This window comes from Strix aluco, chromosome 8, assembly GCF_031877795.1.
Source record: "Strix aluco isolate bStrAlu1 chromosome 8, bStrAlu1.hap1, whole genome shotgun sequence".
In the NCBI taxonomy this organism is placed as follows: domain Eukaryota; kingdom Metazoa; phylum Chordata; class Aves; order Strigiformes; family Strigidae; genus Strix; species Strix aluco.
In genome coordinates this window covers 22,611,895-22,624,746 of record NC_133938.1, presented here as the reverse complement: position 1 = coordinate 22,624,746, position 12,852 = coordinate 22,611,895, and the positions used below count along the sequence as shown (strand labels likewise).

Here is a 12,852-nt window from a genome sequence, read left to right as displayed (position 1 = left end):
TTGTATATTCAACAAACATAATATTCCTTGATAAGTTTACCTAGTGGTGCTATAGCCAAGAGGCATTTTTTAGTAGTGCTCTCAGAAAGATCTTCTGGTTTAGCTTTAAAAGCAAGGAAGAAAATATCTTAAGTATTTTCCAAATCTTGTGGGGGGTCTGTTTGTTTTATATGAGGAAAGTCTAATTTGGAGTTGCCTGCTGCTCATTCCTGAATGTTGGTGCTAATCTGAGATTTCATGACATCGTGCTCAGTTAATATGGAAATCAGTATGATGTCACAAACAAGATATTGAATACAAATAAGCATTAAGCATAAATTATGCTTATATTGAGAAGCAATTTATAAGATGTGAATGTGTCTTAAAATAATAAAATTATGCTGTCTAGGAACTGTATTATCATTAACTGCCAAATTATGAGACCTTTATTTACACTGCTAAGCACTTGCTCACAGAAGTGGATCTATTGATATCAGTGGGAGTAGTTTGAAAATGCTTGTTTATGAAAGACTGACACAGTATACCTCAAAGTTTTACATGTGTCATTTGAAATTAATCTCTTCTGTGTTTTCAGATAGATAGTGCAAGAAGGGCTGGTTTGTAAGTGCTTGCTGCAAAGAAGAAAATTCCTGCAATAGCATACAAGAATTTAAAAAAAAAAAAAAAAAAAAAAAAAAAGAAATTAGTCAGATGCTGGTGCATGGCACCTAGTGAAAAAATTTTGAATTGTATCCATTGAAATATGTTTGTAGCTTAAATGTTTGATAAATAGCAGGGATCTTTTTATTCTTTGCCAGCTTTAAGGATTTGTCACTCCTCATTTAGTACTGTTGGTGTGAACAATACAACAGTTTTTTATAACAAGTATTTTATAATAAGTTAATAACTAACAGAGTCTTTATGCAGATATTTCCCTATAGAGACTTTTTTCCTTCAAAACTCCCCACATGTCAGACCAATACAATGATTTATAGGCACTGTACTGTAAATGAGTATAACAAGACAAAACCTGATGTATATAAGACTCTTCTTTAAAGCCTTCGAAAGTTTTAACTGCACACAGTTTATGAGGTTAAATCCTTGCAATAATCCTTGTTAATAAAGGGTTTAGATTTTGATGCTACGCATTAACCTGTTTTCATGAAAAAAGCATTCATACACTGATGTACAACATAAGATTCCTTTAAATAGCCTGAGTGAGCAGTTGAAGATAGAGCGATATTTGACAGATGAGTAACCATCCCTCACATATCACATGGAAAGTCCAAGTGTGCAAGTGCAGAAAGACCATTCATCTGTGTGCATACTCCCTGAAGAAGGTAGCAGTAGCAGAATGGGTAGAGCTTTTACTTACTGACCAAAACTGCTGTACGGCTAAAGCAGAATAGGGAGGCTAGCCCAAAGTAAAACTCCCCCAAAGGCACGCAGTGTGAATGACGTGTCATCAGTATCCTCTTGTTTCATACTGTCCTGCTGAGCTGCACTACTAGCTAATGTAGACATAGCCAAAATTATTCCCATTATGCGTCACCTTTAGTAATTGCTAGTGACCTGCTCAATGTTTAGTGTCAGTCAGACTAAAGAGTAATGTTTAACATAAAAGGGAAAGAAACCAAAAAATGCAATAGGTTCCAGGCAAAAATATTTAGAAGTGACCTTCTAGCTATCAACACCAGAGAAGTGGCCAACTTCCAGCATTGGGAGGAAAAAACAACAACACAAAAAAAGAAAGCAAAGCAAACAATTTTTCCATTTGAGAGGCACCTAATAAAAACCCAGCAATTTTACAGAAGCTTTCTATTTGGCTTGTTTCATTCTGCCTTCTTTTTTTATCTGAAAGAATGGTGATTTAGTGTCTGTTTTGGGTTTTTTGGGGGTTTTTTTACAGTATTTCCAAATTTATGCTCGATGAACAAAAGTAAGTAATTCCGTTTTCTGTGTTTCCTCTCCTTATTTTTGAAAGCAGGAAGGGGAGAGAAAAAGAAAGCAAAGCTCTGGTAATTTTTTGGAGTTCAAGTTCATTTTCAATGAATAGTCCCAAGAAACAAAGGAATGGTCATTGAAGTACATTGTTTGTAATTACATTTAAAGTTAACAACCTCAAAAAATGCTGCCTGTTACATCACCTCCAGCAAATTTTACAGATAGGACTTATTATCATTTCAGTTAATCTTCCCTGTAGTATGTTTAAGTTTTAAACAACAGCTGTAAATGAGGTTTCAAAGATAAATGACAATGTAACAGATTTGCAGCTCTTATCAAGAAAATAGGATGTCCTTGGTCACATATGTGTTTGTGTGTGTGTGTTATGTACACATTCTGTATATACAGGCCTTATAATTAATCTCTCAGTTAAGAATTACAACAGACTTTGGTCTGTGAACAGCTATGTTTCTGAAGTTTAAAATTATAAATGGTATATCAACCTGTTTCTTAACCAAGCTGAATATATACCTCCTATAAGCATGGAATTTCAAAGAATCAAGAAGACATTGATTTCTGTGGAAACTTTGACCTGTACAGAATTCTGCTTTCACAATTTATTGCTTTTACAGTGCTTCAGTCTGGCAGGCTCTAAATATCTTTCTCTAGCTATATTATGCAATGAGCCTGGGTTATGGAATATTATATTAAAGGCCCCTGGAATTCTCCAATACCTCAAATCTTTGCAGGAAGATTAAATGAATTCTGCAGCAGGTTTTTCTAAATTCTATAGTAATAATATCCAGGCTGTCTAGACTTCTGTTCTTTGGAGTCTATAGTTGTACTGTCACATAACCAATTAGAGAAAGTCAGCACATATATACAGGTTAGGGTTTCTGCTGATTTACTGAAGAGTCTACTTTGTTATTCTCAGGCTTTAGCCATCACATGAAAATGAAAGATACTGATGTTCTCCTGGGTTGATATAGTGCCTAGCACCGGTTTTGTTATGCTTTTATCACCCTTTAGGTAGCCATCTTTAAAATCTAGTTATCCTTATAAGCACAGAAGAGGCACTCATTTCATCCAGAATATGAATCAGAAGGATATTATTTTGCTAATACTAACCTTCCCATTCTAGTTGTGGAAAGTCTTTCTGAACCTCTAATATATGAATTAGACATTTAAGTAATTGCTGCATTATTTTTCTTTTTTTTTTTTTTTTGGTGGAGCTGGAAAACAAGCAATAAGATTTCTCCTGATGGAATAATTCTAGAAAATCTCATTGTTAATCAATAAGAAGCTACAACTTGAGTTCTCAACACTGGTTCAGTCACACTGTTATGTAGCATCCTAGTTGTGCAACTACCAAGATCACTTGTTCTTAGAAATTTTTTTTTTTAAATGTTTTAAATAATTTGTTAAGTTTGCTTCTGTGGAGAGGGTCCTGCAGAGTAATACTTACATGCTATTCTCTGGACAGAGGTCGCTTTCACCTGGCAGGGTTATTGTTTTATTAAGATTCTTGTGAAACAGATATCCCAAAAATCCATCTACAACTGAACTGCTTGAGGTTCTTGTAGAGCTAGGAAACTAGACCATAAAATTTTAAATACTGGTAAAAAAAGTAATTTCAGCACTGATTCCTTCATATAGTGCCCTTACAGCCTTGTAAGAATTCATATGTTTGCCTTTTTAACAATGCTGGCAGGTGATAACAGAGATGTCTTTTATCAATGATAGAAACTTTTAGCTGATAAATAGACTATAAATGGACTACTTTGTGGTTGTACTTCTCTAATACATCACATTTAGAATGCATTAGTAAGATTACATAGTTAAAAGGAAAAGAGAATGTTTCAAGAAGAGAGATAATCTACATTTTTTTATGAAGTCACAATTAAGATAATAAGCAGACATTAACAGTTATTGCTTATTAAATAATTAATTCCTTACTTCTCAGTCTCTCAATGACTCACATCATTGTGAAAATCTGACACCATATCTAACTGGGGATTTTCCTTATTCTGATTTCTGTTGTGGAATCTAAAAAATGCTCTAAAAAGGTGGAATCAAATAGAGCAATTACTACCATGAGGCTAACTAAACAATAATTACATCAAGAGAAAGTCGGTAAAATTGGAAAGACAATTTGGTAGTCTACTGCTTTTCTGCAAGTTGGGTCTCCGTTACCTTTTTTTGTTGGTCAGTGCTCTATTTTTTCAGTGTTGCAAATGGTTTTCATATTGAGTCTACATTTTCAGTGCAGATAACCCAACTTGCACATTACTACTTTGAGGTGTGTTTTTCAACAAATCCTGGAAGTGTACACGCACATAAACTTTCTTATTTTAGAATGTCACTGTGGAATGTCTGTGAGATTCGCAGAGGAATTTTCAATGACTGAATCCACCACACACTTCTCATTCTTAGCTGGGCTGTTACTTGTAGAACAGTTAAACTGAGTGAATGTGCAGCTGTTCCAACAGGCATTCAACTGATTTGAGCATGTTCTCCACATTTGCTGTGGCACGCCACAAAAAAGCGAATGTTTCCTCAGATCTAATTAACTCCTTTTAATAGTCTTGGAGGATTCTGCAAAGAGTAGCTTGTTTGGTAGAGTATCTTTTAGGACAATGCTACATAAGTAATCCTTCTGTACCATATTTTCATGCTAGGCATAATTGGTGGGCAAGATATTTTATGTTTCTCAGGCAGCTTTTCTCATATAACCATGAGGCTAATTCAGAAGCCTCTGATTTTAATTATGAGCACATTCCCAAAATAGAGAGGAATTAAAATGTTCATAGACTTTAACTATTTTTATTTCATGTTGTTATGAATTACGCAACTATGCACTGAGTTTGTGAGTTATGTGTTGGCTTTGACAACAATTTAGTGTCTGTTTCAATAAAGTATTTATGCTCCAAACTAAATATTAAGACTCCAAAATGATCCATTTTACTTACAAGCAGTACTTGTATGCTTAATGTTAGGCATGTCTGAATACCTTGCTGGATGTTCCCCTTCACCTCTGGGCAACTACGGCAGAGACCTAGCTCTCAACTTTCTCATCCCTAATATGCAAGTAATGTTAAATATCTGATAAACACTGTTTAAAATATATTGTATTAAGTGTTATGCAGCATAAAAAAATTGTTATAAGGCAGTATCAGGCAATATAAGGCAATATAAGGCAAAATTGTCTTCTTCAGGGCTAAATAGGCTTTTAGCACTTCAGGGGGCAAGCTAAGCATCTTACAAGTAATAAGATGAAAAAGTGGCTGTATATGTGTCTCTGATACCTCACCACAAGTTCTCTGCCTCTGCCTTCTACTGTCATCCCACTTATCTCTGACATCAAATCATGGTGGAAGACTGGCTCAGCAGAGACATCAAACATTTCACTTGTATAACACACTATATCATCTATCAACTTTGTGAAATTGCCTGAGCAGTCTTTCCCCACAAAGGTGGTCATGACACTTTCATAGAGAAGGAAGTAGAACTAATCTATATAGACAGCTGCCTTTTGCACGTTTTGGCTTTTTATCTCTGCGCTTTTCAGAATACTTCAAGGATGCTCAGGTGTATTTGTAAATTTTACTCTGTTCTCCTGTCTCCTTCCCCATCTTTGCTCTCTCTCTCTTGCATTCATCATTCTATCCTGTGAGACTTCCTTTTTTCCTGCAATTTTCATATACGAATAACATTATGCAGATATGCATATATGTTTAGATACCTCAGTGTTGTTCTAGACACCAACTATTAGAATTGTTAATAACCCATGACTCCATTTATCCATATTTTCATTTAAAGTTCTTGGGACTTGTGCAGGTAGATCATTAAGTGCCTAATCTATGACTCCAGGTCGTGAAGTATGGCCAGATTCAGTATTTGTAGTTTATTTGCAATGGACTTTACAAAATTTTGTTTCAGTCTCACAAAGTTAGACAGTTAAAATTGACGAATGTGTTTGTGAAGACTGAAGTTGTTCTGTGAAAAATTCTGAAAGAGCAGGAGTGTAGATTTGTCTAACAAATACCTTAGAATGATAACTAAATCACAATAATGAAATCTGCCAATAATGTATGTGGAATTTCATGTGCTGAGATGATTGACCTGATCTGAAATGAAAGCTCTTCACTGACTAGTGAAAAAGCACTGCCAATACAAATACTCAAAGAAGCCATTCAATTTGCAAAGACAGAAAAATAAAAACAAAAAATAGAAAAATAAAAGCAATAATTTACCAGAAATATTCTTATAGCAGATGTGGAAGGAAAAAGAGGAAAATTAACATTTGAGATGCCAAATGTAAAATCAATCAGTTCCTCAGTAAACTTCTCGCACATAAATAGCCAGTAGCAATTTATGTATACTGTGCAAGACTTCTGAGGGCCTCCCTCTATGTGGACCCATGACAGACAGACAGGCAGAGCTGGGAAGTACAATCAATGGATCAGGAACAGCTTTAACCAATTTACGGATGTCTGAGCCAAGTGGTAACAGCATGCTGAGTGCTTCTTGCAAACGCACAATCCAACAAAACCCATGCCAAAATTCCATGGCATTCAAGATCAGCACAAAGCAAGCTCCAGAATACTGGCTATATTCCCCGACCTGGGTTCTCTTAGCATATCATACTAAACAGTAATAGTTTCAGGAGCAGTTTCAGCATTACTCACACTAGCTGGCACACTGTATGCATGGTGCTCTGTATGGACATCTCAGAAAGTCATGTATGTTCCGGGGTATATAGCAAGACAGTGACCTGAGCTCTGCAGGGTAAGGACAGGTTCTACACATCCACCTCTAATGGTTGCTCCAAAGAGTTACCTGTTTTGTCTTTCAGTTGCTAATTCTCTCTAACATATTCCTCTGCTTCACTTAGTTTAATTTGGCTGGTGAAAGAGGAAAGGCAGAGCAGTTTGGAAACACTTTGCTGGAGATAGGGGCTGCATAGCCCAGGCTGACAATGACTGTACAAAACCTCTCAAAGCACTCAAACTCTTGAGGGAGTCATGTAAGGAATCAAAGGGGTAACTTCTCTGTATGTATAGCAGGTTTTCTAGGAAGATGTCCAAATCAGGACGCATTAGTGAACTAAGGAAAATCAAAGAGATTTTCTTTCCCCCTGGCAGGGGAACAAACTGCTGCATTTGTAGTATTTCTGGAAGCTTAAAAAAAATATATATTCCAATTCTAAATTAATCTGAGACACACATGAGTCTATATAGAAAAATGAATTGAGAATATTGTAAAAAACACATTTGTAATGTATAGACATTATGCGATAAGAAACTGAGTATTTCATACTTTATGTTAAATAAGTTAGTAAAAAAGTATTGTAGAACTAGGAAAATTACAGAAGGTTGGGGTTTTTTTTTCAGTTTGAGGGTTTTTTGCTTCTTTCTGTGATTTTTGTTTTTGAAAGGAAGGAGTGTTACAAATTATTCTTTACTATTTTAAAATATTCTCTAATTTTGTTAAGGGCTACTGTTCTGAGAGTTGTAAAGCCATTTTGGAAGTACTGAGATAATTGTGAATTTTCCCAGCTGTACATTTCCATCAGTTATGATATTTCCTCTTTAAAGACAAAACATGCACAGGTATAGAATCATAGAATTGTTTGGGTTGGAAGGGACCTTAAAGCTCATCTAGTTCCAACCCCCCTGCCATGGGCAGGGACACCTTCCACTAGATCAGGTTGCTCAAAGCCCCGTCCAACTTGACCTTGAACATTTCCAGGGAATCTACAGCTTCTATGGGCAGCCTGCTCCAGTGCCTCACCACCCTCATACTGAAGAATTTCTTCCTAATCTAAATCTCCCCTCTTTCAGTTTAAAACTGTTTCCCCTTGTCCTATCCCTACACTCCCTGATAAAGAGCCCCTCCACATCTCTCCTGTAGCCCCCTTTAAGTACCGGAAAGCTGCTATAAGGTTTCCCTGGAGCCTTCTCTTCTCCAGGCTGAACAACCCCAACTCCCTCAGTCTGTCCTCATAGGGGAGGTGATACTAACAAAGTTATCCCTTCACCCCCATTTTTGGTAAGAACAAAATAAAATTACATTAGAAGTATATAAAAGTTTAAAAATCCTCCTTAATGGGGAAATAGTGAGAGACTGAAGTTAATGGGTTTTGACCGAGAACATGTGCCAATTTTCAACAACCTTATTTTTATGACAGCATACGAAGCTCCTGAATGAGGAAATTTATAGTGGAAATGTTGGCAGGAATTTACCTAATGCTGTTTAAATGGTACCACTATGTTAAGAAATACACTGGATACCAGACAGCTTTCTGTGGAAAATGATAAACATACAAGGTCTCTGTAGGGGACCTCTGCAGAGCCATTTTTATTATCCAGAATAGTGGGTCTCTTTACTGTGATGTTGTTTTTATGCATGATATATGGGAATAGAAATGAAAATAACATTTGTTAGCTGTTAAATTTTTTATTTCAACACGTTCTATAGTGTGTATTTACACACTGCTTACTCAATTATTTTTTATTCCAATAACTGTGTCTCCTGTACAGCCTTTTTTATTTTATTTTATTTTCTCCCTTCTTTGAGAGTACAGATGTGATGCAAACTCTCAGAATTATACTGCTGATCACTTGCATGCTGAGCTGCATGCTGGTAATAGGAAGTGCCCTGAATTAAATCTTAGGAATTTAGACTAGTTCCCAGTGAAGAAGTAAACAAACAGCATGAAAATGACAGAGCAGGAGTTACACCTTCCCGCCCTCTCCTTTCCAAACCAGACAGTATTTTAAGCCAGAATTTTGCACCTAGTCCATTCGGTATTAATTTGCATTGTTTTTCCATGTGAACAATAGTTAAGGTGGTTTCCAGTATAGCAGCAGAAATTAAGTAGATATGTTATCTGTAATCACAAATGTTAATATAATATCTGAGTATTATGTGCCTACTTTTGTTTTCTGAATTAAAAGTCTGTACTTCTGATGAACTGTAGACAATATTTTTTTTTTGTTATTTAATCTGCATATACTTTCCTGCAGGGTGAGATCCAGCAGCTGTTGATTATAGCTGACCCCAGAGCTGCATATGACTATTGTGAGCATTATAGCCCAGACTGTGATTCCCCAGTGCCCAATGCTGCTCAGGCTCAAGATCCTCAAGTTGATGAGGTGAGTAATCAGCCACATATTACTAAATTTATTGCACATTAGTGGTTGTGCTGGATGCAAGTTACCCAAGGAGCATTTACAGCTAAATGGCATGCATTGTTCTAGATATGAGGGAGGAAGGTTGAAGGAGTACATTCATTTTTTCTATCTACTCATTTATATCAAGCATTTGAAGGAACCTATAACACTGGTATTTCAATAACCAGCATGCTCAATGAAGTTAAACTGTAAATCCTTAAAAAATGATAGCAATATGAGTTTGTTTAGTTGTACCTATTTGTTCTTCCTGTGTACGTTTATGATTTCACTGATTCTGAGTGCCATCAAATGCCACATTTGAAAGACATGGGAGCTATGAGTATTCTGCTGTTGTAAACTACTTCTTCTAGAAATGCCATGTATTCTAATGAGCTGTGTCCAGTGTACAAATGCATGTACATACAAAATTATTTCAACCAGCTCCACTCATAGCAGGTAAATATCAACAGAGACAAAACAGAGTTGGAATTTTTCCCAGAAACACAAAAAATGTTTACAGAAACCATTTGTCACTGTAGACAGTTCTCACAGCCATAAACTGAATAATTCACTGAGGTCAAGATAGTTCCTCAGATTAGACTGTTGTACACATTCTAAATACTTGCATCAAACAGTGTAAAGTGGAAAGCTTTTGCAAAACGTAATTGGTCTTAATTGAAGTTGGCTCTGGACAGTTAGTATGCACACAGCTGTGTGTGATCTGACTCGTTATTATTACTGATTGCTGAAGAGATCACCATTAAAAACTTGCTCAGATGCCTGCTTTGATCCATTTTGAGACAGAACTTTTCCTAAATATATGATAATTTTATTTGTTGCTACAATTTATTCTACCTAACTGAAAATCTGGTCATCAAGTGACTAAGGTCTGTAGGCCCTAGAACATAGTTCAAAGGGACTCCCACATCCGTTACCTCAGAGGTACAGTACAAGATGTGTCAAGTGAATTGCACATAGACAGAAGCCTTGGTCACTACATTCTTCCCTGTAGGACCTTCTTTCTGTGTGCCTGGCTATGTGGATCTCCATGCACTGTATTCCAAAGCAGAACAGGCTGAAAGCGTATTGTTAATATTTTATGGGAATAATTTAACAGCAAAATCAAATTAATTTTTTTCTCATTACTAAATTTCAAAGAAATCTTAAATTTTGCTTGGGAACTTTCCTGGGCTTCGCTGCTGTGTGATTTAGCACTCTGATTCTTTTTCTATTTCCTGTGTGAAGGCCTGGAAGGTTTGAATGGGCTAGTACTTTTCTACTGAAATAAGACTGAAGAGTAGTCAATCTAATAAACTGATCTTTGTGGGAAAAGGTTGCTAAAACCATCCCTTGGTCTCTTTCCTGAAGAGGAATATATCTAAATGCTTAAAATGCTTTAACTAAATTGGGAGTACTGTCATCTCCAAACTCACATCAACTCCTAAGCAGGCGTTAACATGGCTTATAGAGATTGCAAATAATTGCTTGCTTTAGCCACCTTTGATGGCAATGATGGCTCCTGGCCTTTAGTGTAATGCATGTGGATAAGGCTTGGAGTCCATAGAAATTAGCTGGGATCAGACTGTAGATTCAAAATCTATTCAAGTTGAAGAAGAATGAGTACTTGTGCTTGATTATTAGCAATGACTAACGGTGAATTATTAGAGTGTAAATCAATGTTTCTAAAGGATGTAGAATATGAATGAAATAGCCCAGGGATTACATTCCCTCCATAATGAATGACTAGCTAAATTTCCTGCTGTCAGTTATTATGTTTATACTATATAAAAGCTGTTTAACACTAGCATCAATTGAGAATACTCATTTGTAGATCAAAAAGAAAAGAAGCTTCATCATAATTATAAAAACTATGTACACATATAAAGTTATATGCTCATTATGTAGAATTCGTTACATACTACACATCTATTGAAAAAAGTCGGTGGACACCAAAGAAAGGGAACCATAAAATCAAGTAACTGGCACTGATGTTGTTGAGCATCCAGAGTAGAGATCATCTGTAGCCTAATGCAACTGCCACTGGAGTTAGCAAATATCGTTAAATTCAGCAACCATTGCAAAAATACTCTTGGGGTTAGCGTTTTTTTAATGTGTTTTTTCTAAGACCTATTTTTTTGCCCTGTGATAACACATATTGTTTGTGGGAGTACCTACAGAGAAAAATGTGAAATCAAAGATCTTAATTTGCAATGTAACATTTTAAAATTAATTTGAAAAAATCTGAAAAGACCTAAAAGATTAAAAAAATGGAGACCTGCCATTTCTGTTTGCTTTCGTTTATTGCTGTCAGTGGTGACTGAAATTTTGTTTTCTGAGCTAAAACACAATTTCTTTGTTGCTATCCATGAGTTTATATGAAACTCACATAAACTTTGTGTGAATATTCCCAGTGAAGTCAATGGATCTCTTTAACATGTTGTGTAATAGGAAACTGAAATAATCACATCAACAATGCTACCAGTGTGATGAATATACAATAGAATAAATAACTGACTGAATTGCCCAGAATTACAGAATTATCTGCTAAATCATAAAAAAGCAGTCTGTTAAAGCAGGCAACTTTGTTATTTTTTAAGATGCAGCCTATCAAATCTCATAGATAATTCATTTTAAGGCAATAAATGAAACAAGTCTTATTTAGTTCCAGGAAGAAGTTACAAAGACAATAATGCTGATTTTTTTTAAACTGTTGATTGCAAAATTAAATAAGGTATTAAAAGATAAAACTATAATTACTGCCAGTCTATATGGAAAACAATTATTTCAAAATGCCTGATGTCATGTTTTGAGGAGATTACAAGTTTGATAGTGATATCTGATAGAATTTATAGACTTAGACCTTCATAAAGCTTCTGATTTGTCAACATATGATATTTGAATGAAAAAATCCTAGCATTTTATGGTAAAGATAAATTGCCTGATAAACAGATTCAAATCTGGCTGCCTTATTTCAGAAATTACCATAAACAGAGAGCTATCACTGAATTAACTTTTTAGTGGAGTTTCTTGGGAATTAGGCTAGCACTATGGAAATGAGTGTAAGATAGATGCTATTAAAATTTGTCAGAGTCATGATATTGCAGAGCAGTAAACAATGATGATAACACAACTAAAGGCAGTGTTACATGCGTAAAAGAAAAAGAAAGAAATGCAGGGCAAACATAAAGAACTAGGAAATATACACTGTAATACACTCTGGTTGCTTGTGTTAAGAAAAGAACCTTTTGTGTTCAGCGTTGTCCCCATAGATGGGTTTCATCTGCTGCTATATCAGTGAAAGCGATTTTGGGGGTACATGATTTACCAGACTGGGATACTAATCAAGCTGAAAGCCAACATGAGAAGACTACTGATTAGATTACTGGTTATTAAGGCAGGAAAACAGTTTGTACATGAGCACTCCAAGCAAAACTGGCAAAAAAATGAAGTGCATGTCTTGGTTTGTAATCAAAGAAATAAAAATACAGATGTGTTATTACTGTTATAGATGCTGTTGGTTGAAACATATACTGGAACATCATTTACAGTCTTGGTGTTTAGTCACTAAAACAAATATTGCAAAAATGGGAATGATTCAAGTAAAAGCTACATAATTGTTGTGACTTTGGGAACTGGAAAACTAAATGTGTTTGCTTGTCCACAGTAATGACAAGAGCTCGAAATGTTGCTCAGTTAGCATATACAAAGAACCTTCACAAAAATAAAATCCTGGCTGCAGACAAATGGTGAGGGG

General features: G+C 35.6%; 1 protein-coding gene across 4 annotated transcripts in view; it reads left to right on the top strand.

Annotated features, from left to right (window-relative positions):
• The window catches only part of COL11A1 (collagen type XI alpha 1 chain), a 164,409-nt gene that overhangs the window by 32,247 nt on the left and 119,310 nt on the right, over positions 1-12,852 (top strand). For all 4 annotated transcript variants that reach the window (XM_074832648.1, XM_074832647.1, XM_074832646.1 and 1 more), the window contains exon 5: positions 8,952-9,080. In XM_074832648.1, coding sequence (XP_074688749.1) covers positions 8,952-9,080 — 129 coding nt within the window. The remainder of the gene's footprint in view (positions 1-8,951; positions 9,081-12,852) is intronic.